The 15,448-nt window shown below is 60.9% G+C and overlaps 1 protein-coding gene across 2 annotated transcripts; it reads left to right on the top strand.

Annotated features, from left to right (window-relative positions):
- The first annotated feature begins 201 nt into the window (after window positions 1–201).
- LOC142040877 (dynactin subunit 2-like) lies at window positions 202–14,031 on the top strand. Of its 2 annotated transcripts, none has more exons than XM_075049218.1 (14): window positions 202–285; window positions 1,410–1,478; window positions 4,325–4,421; window positions 4,534–4,595; window positions 7,139–7,237; window positions 7,322–7,479; window positions 7,591–7,738; window positions 7,816–7,881; window positions 7,961–7,999; window positions 8,138–8,215; window positions 8,359–8,430; window positions 8,547–8,649; window positions 8,942–9,115; window positions 10,405–14,031. In XM_075049218.1, the coding sequence occupies exons 1-14, from the start codon at window positions 250–252 to the stop codon at window positions 10,407–10,409; spliced, it is 1,206 nt and encodes a 401-aa protein (XP_074905319.1). In that variant the 5' UTR covers window positions 202–249; the 3' UTR covers window positions 10,410–14,031. The 2 variants fall into 2 exon arrangements, with proteins under 2 accessions (XP_074905319.1, XP_074905318.1); XM_075049217.1 differs by lacking the exon at window positions 10,405–14,031 and adding an exon at window positions 8,764–8,855 and having other exon boundaries at window positions 8,942–9,238.
- The last annotated feature ends 1,417 nt before the right edge of the window (window positions 14,032–15,448 follow it).

The following is a 15,448-nucleotide window of genomic DNA, read 5'->3' as shown; positions in this document are numbered from 1 at the left end:
GCGGGTTAGCCGCCGATCTGGCGGCCCTGCAGGTGGGTGGGTAGGTGGGCGGCGGGTCCGGGGGATGCCCCCTGTACCCCGCCCCCCGCACAGGTACCGCCCCCCCCCCCCGCGCTGCTATCGCGAGAGCGGCCGCGACCCTGCTCGGCGCTTCCTGGATCCCAGCACCGCCCCCCCCCCCGCCCCCCCCCCCCCCCCCCCGTTACCGATCTCCCCCATTACCGACTCCCCCTTTATCGATCCCCGGCCATGGCCGACCCCAAGTATTCCGACCTGCCCGGCATCGTGAGTGCAGGGACGGACCGGGAGGGTTTGAGGGGTGATCGGGGGGGAACCTGTGGGTCTGAGGGGAACAGGGATTCTGAGGGGATTTGGGGACCTGGGGAAGAATGAGGGGATCTGCGGGGGCAGCTGTCTGAGGGGATCAGGGGGTCTGAGGAGACCGAGGGGGCGAGGCTGGGGATCTGAGGGGATCGGAGGGGGAGTCACAGGGGTACTGAGGTGGTCCAAAGGGATCGGGGGGGTCTGAGGGGATTAGGGGACCTGGAGGAGGATTAGGGGATTGGGGGGTCACGGGTGTCTGAGGGGGTTGGGAGTGTCTGAGAGGATTAGGGAGTCTGAGGAATTTGGGGGTTGGGCCTGGGTGGTCTGAGGGGAGCAGGGGACTAGAGGGAGAATTGGGGGTTCTGGGGGGTTCGAGGGGGCTGAAGGGGCCTAAGAGGATCAGGGGGCCTGGGGCAGAATGAGGGGTTCAGGGGTATTTGGGGGAGGTCTGGTGGGTTAGGAGTGGTTTGAGGGGGTCAGGGTGTCTGAGGAGATCGGGGGGAGGATGTGTGGTCTGAGGGGGTCAGGGAGCAAGGGGGAGAATGAGGGGATTGGGGGGCTTGTCTTATGGGTTATGGGAGGTCTGAGGAGATTGGAGGGAGTCTGAGGGGACTGCAAGAGTGTGAGGGGATCAAGGGGAGCTGAGGGAGTTGGGGGTGTCTTGGGGTAGTGAGGGAGCCAGGGGGTCTGAGGGGATCGAGGGGGTTGTAAGAACTGGGGGGGGTCTGGGGCAACTGTGGGGATTGGGGGGGAATGAAGTGATTGGAGGGGTTTGGGGGGGTCTGAGGGGATTGGGTGTCTCTGGGTCAGTAAATGGGGCATTTGGGGAGACTGGGCGACTGGCATTTGGAGGTGTCAGGGGGATGGGGGCAGTAAGTGGGATGTCTGGGTACATGAGGCATGTCCAGATAGGATGTGGAGTCTCTGGGGAGGTGGGGGGTGTGGGGGCAGGCAGCTGCCATGTGTGTCTGTGGGCTGAGGTGGTATCTGAAGCTGTTTGGGGCAGTTGTGGGGTATTTGATCATAAGCAGATAATAAATAGCTGAGGAGAGCTGGGGTTTCACTGGAGCCCATTTGTGCCCCAGGCCAGGAATGAACCTGACGTCTACGAGACCAGCGACGTGTCCGAGGATGACCAGGCCAACTTTGAGGCGGTAAGGCCTTGCTGGGGCCGTGCCGCAGGGTGAGGGCGAGCAAGCATGCCCATGCCCCCATCCTGCAGCTGTCGGGTGCAGCAAGAACAGCACCGTGGCAGGGAAATGGTTCCTGTCCCTGCACACGTCCTTGCAGTGCCACATCCCCCCCACCGTGATGTGTCCCAGTGACACACCGCCCCCATCTCTCAGCCTGCCAGTGCTTTGGGGGGCCAAGAAGCGAGGGCAGGGCTCAGCCCCCACCTCATGCAGGGTGCGTGTCCCCATCCCCAGCATCTGCGTCCTGTGTAATGTGGCTGAGGGCAGCAGAAGTAAGCAGGGCTGGCCAGCCGCCTGTCCCCGTTTACTTAGCTCAGGCTGTGCCCACTGGGCAGCGCACGGAGGATGAGTGGGACCTGTTGAGGGGGGTTCACCCCCATAAAACAGTTCTGAACAGTGGCAAGGGTCCCACAGACCAGACCTGCGCCGGAGCCCATCGTGCCCAGGCCATGGCTGTTCTCTGTGGGGCTGGTGTGTGGTGGCTTTAATGTGGGGTGATATAGGGCGCCTGTCCTCGAGGCCAGCACAGCATGAGGGGTGCACCTGGGGCTGCGTGGTGACCCCTGGCTCTGCTGGCGAGGCTGAAAGCCAACAGGTGCTCATGGTTCATGGTTTAAATGGCTGGTTGGTCCCCCTCGGGCGCTGCTTCACCAGCATGTGCTCCTGGTGGGCCCAAGCTGGGGAGGTGGAGCTGGGCCTCGGTGGCATGGAGTTGAGACCTGGCTTCTCCCGGTGGTGCAGCCAGCATCTGTGGGGGAAATGGGGCCGGCGCAGCCCCACCACATGTGGGCAGGCATGGCACTGTGTACTGCACGTGGAGCAGGGGCATGCTGGGGACCCGGCCCCCAGTTCTGAGGGGGACAAAAACATCCCTTGCAAGATCCAGGGCAGCAAGATGGACTGAAATGGGTTGTCTCCACCCAAAGGTGCCCTCGTCAGGCCTAGGTCACCCCAAAATGGTGCCCGAGAATAGAGAGGTGTCACACCGGTGAGTCCCTGTGGTTTTCCTTCCATGTGGCCTTGCTGCAGGCAGGAAGCAAGGGTTACCAGGGTTTTAGTTGCTGTCATCTCCTGTCCTGGGAACCCCTTGTGCAGGTTCATTGTGTTTCTTGGCTCTCGCGCACTGAACTGACCTGAGTTTTCCCACCACTCTTCCCCTCCCTGCTCCCCACCTTGCCTGGACACTAGTTTGCACAAGTAAGCCTGCTCACTGCTTCTAATTTGGCATGCTGTTTGGGATTGATCTTTGCATGCAGTAGATGTGCACAGGGTCCCGTAGCCGCTGCCTGTTGCTGTGTTGCCTGGTCGTGGCTGTGGGTCACCCTGCCGTGGGGCAGAGGGTAGGCAGCTGGCAGTGGCTGTGGGTCCCAGGGTGCGACGTGCTACGGCTGCTGCCCCCCCTGCTCTCCCTTGCCCTCTTTGCATCTGCTCTGCCTGACTGCACGTGCTGCCCTCCTTGTCCTTCGGGACCCTCAGGGACCCCCTGGCCCCCCACGATGGGTCTCAGCCACAACATGCTCCTGCCCCGGCGGCCTTGTGCCCCCCCCCCAGTGATGCTGCCTGCACAGAGGGGTGCTCCCCAGGGCCAGTGGCTGCCATCGCACTGCAGCCCGTCCTGCCAGGCTTCACAGTACACTGGAGGCCTGGGCAGGACATGGGCAGGCGAGTGGGGCTGCGCTGAGCTCCCTTCCTTGCTGCCAGCAGAGGCGAGTGGGGCTGCGCTGAGCTCCCTTCCTTGCTGCCAGCAGAGCATGGGTCTGGCTGCTAAGCAGGGGACAGCTCGTGCCCCTCCAGGGACCAGCATTGGGGTTTTGCCCCCCTGGACTGCAGCCAATGCCTCCCTCCTACCCTGGGAGACCCAGGCACCCTCCAGGCGTTGGGCTGCTCCGTGGGGGCCCATCCTGCCCTGGGCTCTGCCCACATCCCCCTCCAGGGGAAAAGAAGAGCTGGAGCTGGAGCTGGAGGGAGGTTATCAGAATGGGGACTCAGCTGTGTTGTCCCTGGACTGTGGCTGCCCCCTGCTCCCACACTTTCTCTGGGTACCTTGAGCACCTCTCATGGTGGCTGCGACTGGTGTGTCCCTGGCTGTCCCCAGCCCTGGCTGCCCTGGGGCACCCAGCCAAGTGGTCCAGCCCACCGCTGCCCCTGCTCTTGCAGCCACTGCCTCCGCGACTGCCCTCATTTCCACGCTGGCGGTCCTGTGTCCCATGTGGCTGCTGAGCCCTCACGTGGGGCCAGCCCAGCAGCAGCCTTGGCAGAGGGATGTGGGAGGTGGCGGGCTGTGCGTGGGACAAACCTTCTAACGTGATTTTTGTCTCTCTCTTGCCCCTCTCCTAACCTTGCTCTGGCTTTCTCACCTCTGGGAAACGCAAGGAGCTGGTAAGAGCCTGTCTGTCGGCCAACGTAACCCTGTGCTCTGCTCGCGGGTGCTCGCTCCTGCCTCCCCTCAGCCAGACAGCCCCCCCTAATGCTGCTAGTGCTGCTCCCGCTGCTTTCACCCCTTCTTGTCCATCTGCAGCACACTAGGGCTCCCCGAAAGCGCTTCAGGCCATGATGGGGCACAAGGGCTGGAGAGGGGCTGCTGTGGCCCAGGGCAGCAGGTTGGGGGATCCTTTGCTGGCTTCCATTGCTGCATGTCAGTCCCTGGGGGCTGTGCCCCTGTCCTGGGGAGGACGGGGCCACCTTTGCCCCCTCTGTTACTTTCCATCCTCTCCCCAGCGCCGGCCCACCCCTGGTGCTGCAGGGAGGCGGCTTTGCCAACAAACCCTCGCAACTGCCTCATCCCTAACGCTGAGCGTTGTGTGCAGGAGGAGCTCACCAGCACCAGTGTGGAGCACATCATCATTAATCCCAACGCCGCATACGAGAAGTTCCGGGACAAGCGCCTGAGCACCGAGGGAGTGGGTGAGCCAGGGGGTTCAGGGAAGGGTGGGCTGTGGGGATCCTGAGCTGACCCCAGGGAGGGCACAGCCACCCCAGGTATTTTGGGGTGACACCCTGCTCCTCCCTCTTCCAGATTTCTCCGATTGCATCAGCAAGCCCAGGACAACAGGCTACAAGTCTGGGGAGTATGAAATTGTGAGTCCAGAGCACAAGGGGATGTGAGCCACCACAGTGCACAGCCCCTCGTCCCCACTCGCCCCACAGTGATGTCCCTGCCCAGGGCCACAGATCACACAGCATTACAGAAGGGTGGTGGTGGGAAGTTGGACCATCTGGTCCAACCCTCATGCTCAGGCAGGGCCACTTAGAGCCAGTTGCCCAAGACCATGTGCAGGTAGCTTCCGAATATCAAGGATGGAGACTCCACCGTCTCTCTGGGCAACCTGTGCCAGTGCTTGGTCGCACTCACAGTAAAAAAAGTGCTTCCTCATGATCGGGGGGAACCTCCTGCGCTTCAGTTTGTGCCCATGGCCTCTGGTCCTGTCACTGGGCACCACTGAAAAGAGCTGGGCTCTGTCCTCTTGGCACCCTCCATTCAGGTATTGATAAGATCCCTGAGAGCCTTCTCTTGTCCAGGCTGAACAGTCCCAGCTCTCTCAGCCTTTCCTCATAGGAGAGATGCTCCAGCCCTGTCAGCATCTTTGTGGCCCTTTGTTAGACTCTCTCCAGTATGTCCATCTCTCTCTCTTCTGTACTGGGGAGCCCAGCACTGGACACAGCAGTCCAGGTGTGGCCTCAGCAGTGCTGAGGAGAGGGGAAGGCTCACCTCCCTCGACCAGAACACTCCTAACGCTGCCCAGGACACCGTTAGCCTTCCTTGCTGGATCATGTTTAGCTTGGTGTCCACCAGGACCCCTGGAGCCTTTTCCAGAGAGCTGCTTTCCAGCTGGGTGGCCCCCAGCATAGATTGATGCCGGGGGCTGTTCTTCCCCAGGAGCAGGACTTCTGCTTGTTGAGCTCCATGAGGTTCCTGTTGGCCCATCTCTCCAGCCTGTCCCAGGTCCCTCTGACCGGCAACGCGACCCTCTGGCATCTCAGCCACTCCTCCCAGTGTGGCGTCATCTGCAAACCTAGTGAGGGTTCACCCTGCCCCATCATCCCAATCATTAATGAAGATGTTAAAGAGGATCAGACCCAGCATTGAACCCTGGGGCACACTGGTTGTACTGGCCTCCAACTAGGAGTTTGGGCTGATGATCATCACCCGATGGGCTTTGCTGTTGGGGCAGTTTCAATCCACCTCACTGCCTGCTCATCCAGCCCAGACTGCAACACCTTCTCTTGGAGGATCTTATGGGAGATGGTGTCGAAGGCTTTCCTGAGGTCCTGGTAGACAATACCCACTGCTCTTTCCTTGTCTACCGGGCTGATCACTTCATTGGAGAAGTTGATCGAGTTGGTGGAGCATGACTTCCCCTTGGTGAAGCCATGCTGCTTGCTTTTCATGATTTTTCTGTCATTCATGTCCCTGGAAAGGGTTTCCAGGAGTAGCTGCTCCATTGCCTTCCCAGGGAAGAAGGTGAGGCTGACTGGCCTGTGGTTCCCTGGGTCCTCCTTCTTGCCCTGCTTGAAGGTGGGGTTGACATTTGCTTCCTGCCTGTCCTCTGGCAATTCTCCCAGTCACTGTAACCCATGAAAGATTATTGAGAGTGGCCTTGCAATGCCATCAGCCAGTTCCCTCAGCCCTTGCAGGTGCATCCCACCTGTGTCCACGCACTTCTTTCTGTCCCATTTCCTTAAGCGTTCCCTGAGCTGATCCTCTTCCACCAAGGGTACATCTGCCTTGTGCCAGCCTTTCCCCAGCCACTGTCACTGGGGATTCCTGATGGCTGGTCGGGACACAGCAAAGGTGGCCTACAGTGCCTCAGCTTGTCCCATGTCCAGTGTCCCTGGCCAGGCTGAGTTCCAGCTGGGCTTTGGCTTTTGTAACCTTGTCCCTGGCTTCTCGGGCAACATCTCTCCTCCTCCCAGGTTCCCTGTCCCTGCTCCAGCTTCTACCTTCTTCCTTTCTGTGTCTGGGTTTGGCAGGAGCTCCTGTTCACCCAGCCAGCCTCCTGGCTTTTTTGCCCGACAGCCCACCTGTTGGGACGGAGCGCTCTGGAGCTTGGAGGAGATGATCCCTGAATATCAACCAGCTTTGTTAGGACCCTCTTCCCTCCATTGCCTGATCCCAGGGGACTCTTCCAAGCAGACCTTTGAAGAGGCCAGAGTCTGCTCTCCTGAAGCCCAGGGCTGTAAGCCCCCTCCTTCCTGCTCTCAGCATCCTTGTGGTCACTGCTGCCCAGGCGACCTTTGACGTCCACATCCCCAACAAGCCCCTCCTTGTTGCTGAAGATGAGCACCAGCGGAGCCCCTCTCATTGGAGGAGGCCGTTGTCGTCAGTGCCCTTAGGAGCCTCCTGGGCTGCTCATGTCCTGCTGTGTTGTCCGTCCAGCAGGTCTCTCTGAAGTCCCTCATGAGGACTAGGTTCCTCTGAACACGAGGCTGCTCCTACCTGTCTGTCAAGGGCCTCACCCGCTTGTCCTCCCCGGTCAATCCCTTTTCTTGCCTTTCTGCACAGGTATGGGCACTGAGGGGAGTTGGGTACCAGCATCCTACCCACCACCTCCTGCCCTGGGTGCCTGGTGCATGGGCAGGCCGTGAGCCCCCGCCTGACGCCCCTGTTCCTCTCTCTGCAGCTTGGCAAGGGTCTTGGTGCCAAAGAGACGCCCCAGCAGCAGTACCAGCGGCTGCAGCACGAGGTGCAGGAGCTGGTTAGGGAGGTGGAGCAGATCCAGGTGAGCATCACCCCTCCCCTGGGGACCGGTGGGGAGGCTGTCCCGGGGGGGGTGACACAGCCACCTTTCCTCCCTTCCCAACAGAGCACAGTGAAGGAGGTGGCGAAGGAGGAGCTGATGCCCGTGGCCTTGGCCAGGCAGGTCGAGGGCCTGAAGCAGCAGCTGGTCTCCAGCCACCTGGAGAAGCTGCTGGGCCCTGCTGCAGCCATAGACTTTGCAGATCCCGAAAGTGCCCTGGCCAAGTGAGTGGGGTCCCAGGACCTTGGGACCGCAGCTAGGGGAGTTAAGGGAGGATGGCAGCATCCCCATGGGGTGGTGCTGGGGCCCCGTGCCCACCTTTGCCTCCTGCCCAGGCACCTGCTGCAGCAGCTGGAGGTGGTGAGGTGCAGCAAGGTGGCAGCAGGGAAGACCCCTGACAAAGCCCCGATGCCCACCGGAGACGCTGTCACCCTTGAGCTGTACTGGCAACCGGAGCAGGACCACTTTGCCCAGACTGCCAAGGTGAGCATGAGGGGAGGACGCTGCACCTGACCCCAAAATGGGGTGTCCTGCCATCTCACCCCCTCACCTCCCCCCAGATCACAGAGCTGGAAAAGCGGCTGGCGCAGCTGGAGGCAATGGTGCGGTGCGAGCCCGACAGCCAGGTGAGGGGCCAGGGGTGCCTGCCCTGCCACTCTCCTGCCCCCCCCTCCTGCCCCACTAATGCAGTTTCCTTCCCCACAGAACCCGCTGTTGGTGGGGCTGAAGGGCACCAGCCTCGTGGTGAGTCAGGCAGGGGCTGGGGTCAGGCAGGGGCTGGGGGCAGGCAGGGTCCCTTTCCCCCACCCTCTACCCATAGCACTTGGGGGGCAGCCCCAGGGTGCTGCCGTGTCCCCCCCTCACCCTGCTTTCCGTCCCCAGGAGACTGTGCAGGTCCTGCAAGCCAAGGTGAACATCCTGGATGTGGCTGTGCTGGACCAAGTGGGGGCCCGGCTGCAGGTGAGGCGGGGGCAGAAGGAGGGAACTGCACGGTGGGTGTCAGGGCTCCATGGGAGAGCCACAGGACAACAGTGGCCAAGGTCATGAAATTGGGGGAGGGCAGTGCTGGATTTGGGATCTTGCATCTGCTTCCCCTTTCCCAGAGTGTCCTGGGGAAGATGAATGAAATTGCCGAGCACAAAGCAACCGTGCGAGATGCTGACACCCAGAGCAAGGTAGGAGCTGGAGGGGAGGCAAGCCCCAAAGGCCAGCCCAGCACAGCGGGGGATATTCGGAGCCCCCCTTCCAGACTGTGCTTACCCCCAACTTCTTGACCTGGCCCATCCACCAGATCCACCAGATCTATGAGACAATGCAGCACTGGGACCCTGTGGCCAGCACCTTGCCTGATGTTGTACAGAGGCTGGTGACCGTCAAGGACCTGCAAGAGGAAGGTGAGGGGCTGGAGGGGATGTTGGGGACAGTGGCATGGTGTCACTGGGAGCATCTTGGGAGGGGTGGTGGCTCTGCTCCCTACCTCCCACACTGAGCTTTCTTCTCCCTCCCAGCCACACAGTTTGGGCAGGTCCTCATGCACTTGGACACCACGCAGCAGGAGATAGGTGGTGCTCTCAAGGCCAACATCGTGCTGCTGGCGGAGGTGGGTCCCACCAACACCCACTAGGCTGGAGTGGGATCCCCTTCCTGCCCCCACCGCTCACCCACTTCCTCGCTCGCCCCCCCCAGGCCCAGCAGACAATGAAGGAAAACCTGGCTGTCATAGAGGACAACTTTGTGGCCATAGATGCCCGCATCAAGCGGCTGCAGAAGTGACAGCACCCTGGAGACACCCTGGCACGGGGCATCCCTGCTGCCGCCAGGGCCCTGCGACCCTCTGGGAATCTCTCCTTGCCCAAGCAGGTACCAGCCCCTGCTTGTATTATACTCTGGCTCTGCCCCCCTGCCCAGCATGGGGGCTGGAGGGGTCCTCCCCACCTCTCCATTCCCACCTCGGGGCAGGGGGTAGTGGTGGTGTCTCTGTAGCCCCCCAATTTACCCTAATAAACAGCTCAGCTCGAAGTGTATCTTTGTCAGCATTTCCTCCAGGCTGTGGGGCCTGAGCAGGGCCCAGCTGCTGGGTTTTAAATGTGTCTTTTCATGGTGCATAAGCCCCCACCGCCTGCAGCCTCCTCGGTGCACTAAATCCAATTGCTCTGTCAGAAAGTTGTGACCCATGGGGAGAAGGTCTCCTCGTTGCCAGCCATAGGGCAGGAGGTAGTGTGTCTGTGGGTGGGGGTGGCCTGGGGCAGGGGCGCATGGCTCCCCCCCACAGGCTGGTGGAGATGATTATTGCTGGGACTGGGGGATGGCAGCGGGGGGGAACCTTGTTTTTGGTGAGGGACAACCTGGTGCAAAACTAATCCTGAGTAGATCCAGCCATGGGGCTGCAGCCCCCTCAAACCAGAGGTGATGGGGGGCAGAGGGACCCCCAGCATGCAGAGTGGGCACTGGGGATGGAGCCCTGGCTGCATCCCCTCACGCCAGTCCTGTCACCCCAGCGCGGGGGCTTCCCTGGGGTGGGGGCCACCTCTGGCCCTGGTGGGTTTGAGCCCTGGGGGCAGTTGCTGGGCCATCATCTTGTGGGGATGGCGGAGGCGCGGTGGGATGGCCGCCAGGACTCGGGTGAGCACTGGAGGGACACGGGCTCTTCTGGAGGGAAAGGCCAGCACAAGGAGGATGGCAGTTGCCCTTTAGGTGAGGGAGCAGCTGGAGAGCGTGGAGCTCTGCCTGGCTGAAGAGCAGAGTAAGGGTGACTGAGGGCTCCTGGGTAAGGACTAAAGAGCAGGCAGGGAAGGGTGACGTTGCAGTGGGTGCCTGCTACAGGCTGCCTGACCGGGGAGAAGCAGTGGGTGAGGCCCTCAACGGCCAAGTAGGAGCAGCCTCATGTTCGTGGGCCCTGGTCCTCATGGGGGATTTCGGAGAGACCTGCTGGAGGGACAACACAGCAGGACATAACCAGCCCAGGAGGCTCCTAAGGGCACCGACGACAACGGCCTCCCCTTCTAACAGTGAGGCCTCTCCCCTTCTTGTCAGTCAAGGTCCCTTGCGCATGGCTTCAAAGCCACCTTTACGTGGTGGTTTTTCTTAGGTAACATAGACAAGGTGACGCGCTTGTCCTACAATCACAGGTTTCTTTATTCTCTTTCTAGCTTGATTTCAAGAGAACTGGGACCTCCCTGGGCAGCTCCCAAAGGCGTCCGTCAGCTTTGGGGGCAGGACTCCATCGAGTATGTCTCTCTTCAGGAGGACCAAGAGGAGGACGATGATCTGCAGGAAGGCGAGGAACAGCAAAAATCTCCTGCGGGACAGGAGAGGGGTCAGGCAGAGCAGGGAGTAAATTTGTCTCGGCTCTTGACAGCCGCCCTCTTTGAATGCCACCGTGGGACCTCGCTCCGCGCTGGGCACAACAGACCCTGCTCGGGACTGGTTGAGGCTCTGCTGTACCTCTCCCCAGTGGGCCCCCAAAATCCCCCACTATGTGCTGCCCAAGCAAGGAAGAAAAGAAATCCTGAACTACTTCATCCCTGACAAGTCCAAACCTGCCCAGTGCCCTTGGACCAGTGGCACGGGCATCCCACTGCGTAGGGAAGAGCCCCGGCACCCCGAGTCCCCAGAGCAACTCACCTCAGCCAAGAAGCGATCTTATGCCTCCTCGATGCCAGCTGCTCCTCCTACAAGCCAAGGCACACAGGGACATGCGTTGGGGTGCGTGAGGCAGCTGAGGTCTGGGGGCTCAGACCCCCTCCCTCGTCCCTGCTGAGATCAGTGAGGGCCCCCGTGTCCCCTGGGCACAGTGCAGACCCTTCCCTCCCCAAGGCCCACAGCGGGGTTGTCTGTCCTACCAGCCGCACATCCACCACCTCCTGCAGCAGGCTCTTGCCTGTCACGTCTGCCTGCGCCGCCGTCTTCCCCCTGCTACAGACACCACGGGGTTTGGGCTGTGAGAAGAGACCTTGGCCAGCATGGTGAAGCCCTGGGTGGCCAACAGGGAGCCAGGGTGCTGCCCAGCCTCTGCTGGGGCTGGCACCAGGCACCCCCGGCATCCCAGCACCGCACAGACCCACCCCAGGCCCGGAGGGCACGGAGGAGAGCCTGGGAGCTGCTCAGAGTTGTGCAGAGCTGCTTCCAGGAGTCCCGAGTTGCTCAGTGCTGTTTTGAGCTGCTTAGACAATTCAAAGGGCTCTCCAGAGCAGGCTGGAGGAGCCAGGAAGATGTCTGTGAGCAGCAGAGGCCTGCCCAGTGCTGCTCAGCAACCCCCCCAAACCCCCGCCCCAGATTTCAGTCAGGGCCCCGTTGCCACTCACAAAGCTGTTGGCTCCTGGAGGCCTTGCTGCCTCTCCAGCAGGTGCTGGAGCTTGTTCCTCAGCAGCTGGAGAAGCAAAGGGCCTGGTTAAGAATCCATGCCATGCCTCCTCTGAGGGGGGTTCCCCCACAAACATGTTGAGCCCCCGTGCCTCCTGTCCCCAGTACCTCATTGATCTGGGCCTCCTCCTGGAGAGCTTTTACCGCCTCCGACCACTGCTCCCTCTGCCAAGCCAGCGGGGGACGTCGCAGGGAGCCATGCGCGGGAAAGGGCACTTTCTGCAGCACTTCCAGGCTTGCAGCTGCGTCCCTCTTTGCCATTTCCAAGTGCTTCTGTGAGAGAGGAGGGGAGGAGGAGGAGAAGCCGTCAGGGCACCGGGACACTCCCCAAGCGCACTCCCCTCCGGCTCCGCTCGGGCACTGCCTTTGCCCTCGCGTCCCCTCTCCTTCCCAGCCCTGCAGGCAGACAGGGGGACCCCCAGGCCCAACTCTGGACACGGGCCTGAGCAACTGGCTCTGGGTGACCCCACCTGAGCAGGGGCACTGGACGAGACCAGATCATCTCCACAGGTCCCTTCCAACCTCAGCCAGACTATGGTTCTGTGAACTTGCCTTTGTCTGGGCCATCTGCCTCTCCAGCTGCTGGAGCTTCTGGATGTTTTTTTCCAAAGAGCGTGCCATGACACAATTCCAGGAAGACGAGCAGCACCCAGGCACCCTCTTCCCCCTGCTACGGTCACCGCAGCAGGAGGTGTTGGGGGCACGAGGGACTGACGGGGAGAGAAGGAGCTCTCCCATCCCTGCTGTGCCGGGCGCCCGTGTGGGGTCCATGAAGCTGCTCCGCCCTCGCTGTCCTCTCCCCCGTCGGGGCCTTCCGCTGCACAGTGGCCACGGGACAGGTCGTGGCGAGTCGTCTCCAAACTCCTGCCTAGCAGCACCTAGGTTGTCCCCCAAGTGCTCCCCCGCCTCTGGGAGCAGCCCCTTTTATACCCACCGGGGTGCCAATGTCACAGGCCCAAGGTGACATCACAGAGACACAGCCATCACTGTCCACTGTGACATGGCCGACGACTCCCTGGGATAGCGCCAAGAGCTGACCTGGGGCCCAGCCGCTTCCACTGGGGAACGGGGCATCACGCTCAGCATGGCTCTTAGCCCACCGGTGGGAGTGACCGCAGGCACCGCCTGTCAATGTCTCCCTGGCGGGTTTGCTGGTTCCTTCACCAGCCGGCTGCCACAGCTCCCCACCGCAGGACCGAGCAGGAGCCAGGCTGCGCACGTGGTCCCAGCAGACGCTCAGACAGACGTGCATGCGCCACGAGTGTGCACATGCGCACGGACGGCCACACCACATGGGCTCCAGTGTCCAGCGCCCACCAGGATCCAGGATCCAGCATCCAGCCCCAGGGGGCCACAAGAGCCCAGGAAGGGGAAGAATGAAGACTAGCCCTCTGCTCTAGCCCAGGCAGACAGCATGCTTGCAGGCTCCCAAGAGGAATGGGGTCTCTCACCGGCTCAGAGAGCAGCAGCTGGTGGCAAGCGAAGGGACACCAGGACGACGGAGTCGGGGCATGCGACAGGCAGGCAGTGATCCCCATGCTTCGGCTGTGGCCCCTCGAGCAGCTGTGTGCAGCGGCATCGCATTCGGGAGGTGGCAGCCCGGGTCTGCTCAGGATTAGTTTTGCACCAGGTTGTCCCTCACCAAAAACAAGGTTCCCCCCCACTGCCATCCCCCAGTCCCAGCAATAATCATCTCCACCAGCCTGTGGGGGGGAGCCATGCACCCCTGCCCCAGGCCACCCCCACCCACACACACAGACACACTACCTCCTGCCCCATGGCTGGCAACGAGGAGACATTCTCCCCATGGGTCACAGCTTTCTGACAGAGCAATTGGATTTGGTGCACCGAGGAGGCTGCGGGAGGGTGTGGGGGTTATGCACCATGAAAAGACACATTTAAAACCCAGCAAGCTGGCACGCGCTCATGCCCCACAGCTTAGAGGAGATGCTGACACCGATACACTTTGAGCTGAGCTGTTTGTTAGGGTTAATCAGGGGGCTACAGAGATACCACCACGCCCCGCCCCGAGGTGGGAATGGAGGGGTGGCGGCAGGGTCAAGAATGGGATCCCACTCCACCCCAGTGGGTGTTGGTGGGACCCACCTCCGCCAGCAGCACGGTGTTGTCTTTGAGAGCACCTGCTATCTCCTGCTGCGTGCTGTCCAAGTGCATGAGGACCTGACCGAACTGTGTGGCTGGGAGGGAGGAGAAAGCTCAGTGCTGGTGGGGGGGAGCAGCATAACCCCTGCCCCCCCCCCCCCCCGAGATGCTCCTAGTGGCACCATGCCACTGTCCCCAACATCCCCTCAGCCCCTCACCTTGCTTATGCAGGTCCCTGACGGTCACCAGCCTCTGCGCAACATGGGGCAAGGTGCTGGCCACGCCATCCCAGCGCTGCATCACCTCATAGATCTGGTGGATCTGGGGGATGGGCCAGGGCAAGAAGGGGGGGTGAGCACAGTCTGGAGGGGGGGCTCCATATGTCCCCCACCATGCCAGGCTTGCCTTTGCGGGGGGCCTCCCCTCCAGCTCTTACCTTGGTCTGGGTGTCGGCATCTCGCACAGTTGCCTTGTGCTTGGCAATTTCATGCACTTTTCCCAGGACACTCTGGGGAGGGGGCAGCAGAGGTGAGACCCCAAATCCAGCACTGCCCACTCCCAATTTCATGGCCTTGGCCACTGCCATCCCATGGCTCTCCCATGGTCTCCTGACACCCACCATACAGTTACCTCCTTCCGACCCCCCCTCACCTGCAGCCGGGCTCTTCCACTCGGTCCAGCACGGCCACGTCCAGGATGTTCACCTTGGCCTGCAGGACCTGCACAGTCTCCTGGGGACGGAAAGCAGAGTGAGGGGGGACACAGCAGCACCCAGGGGCTGCCCCCCAAGTGCTATGGGTACAGGGTGGGGGAAAGGAACCCTGCACGCCGCTAGCCCCTGCCTGACTCACCATGAGGCTGATGTCCTTCAGCCCCACCAACAGCAGGTTCTGTGGGGAAGGAAACTGCATTAGTGGGGCGGGGGGGGGGGGAGGGGGGGCAGGAGAGTCTTCTTCAGAAGATGTGACAGTCTTTTCCAGACTCTAAGCCCTTCTGAAGCCTTGGCACTGCATAACCATGATGCAGAGCCCATGCCAGCACATTCTACTGCACCTGGACCAAGGACCTTACACTGCAGGACAGGCTAATTTGAGAAGCTGTCCCATGCAGAAACAGATCCAACACCTGCCTATACATACATACATACGAATTATTTCTTCCTATATATGTGTCGTGGTTTAACCCCAGCCAGCAACTAAGCACCACAGAGCCGCTCACTCACTCCCTCCCATCCAGTGGGATGGGGGAGAAAATCGGGAAAAAGAAGTAAAACTCGTGGGTTGAGATAAGAATGGTTTAATAGAACAGAAAAGAAGAAACTAATAATGATAATGATAACACTAATAAAATGACAACAGTAGTAATAAAAGGATTGGAATGTACAAATGATGCGCAGGGCAATTGCTCACCACCCACCGACCGACACCCAGCCAGTCCCCGAGCGGCCATTCCCTGCCCCCACTTCCCAGTTCCTAAACTGGATGGGACGTCCTATGGTATGGAATACACTGTTGGCCCGTTTGGGTCAGGTGCCCTGGCTGGGCATGAGAAGCTGAAAAATCCTTGACTATAGTCTAAACACTACTGAGCAACAACTGAAAACATCAGTGCTATCAGCATTCTTCGCATACTGAACTCAAAACACAGCACTGTACCAGCTACTAGGAAGACAGTTAACTCTATCCCAGCTGAACCAGGACAATATGATTAATGCCAAGATTATTAAGT

This window comes from Buteo buteo, chromosome 17 (assembly GCF_964188355.1).
Source record: "Buteo buteo chromosome 17, bButBut1.hap1.1, whole genome shotgun sequence".
NCBI classification, from domain to species: domain Eukaryota; kingdom Metazoa; phylum Chordata; class Aves; order Accipitriformes; family Accipitridae; genus Buteo; species Buteo buteo.
Note: the sequence above shows the minus strand (reverse complement) of the source record. Positions and strands in the feature narration are given on the sequence as shown.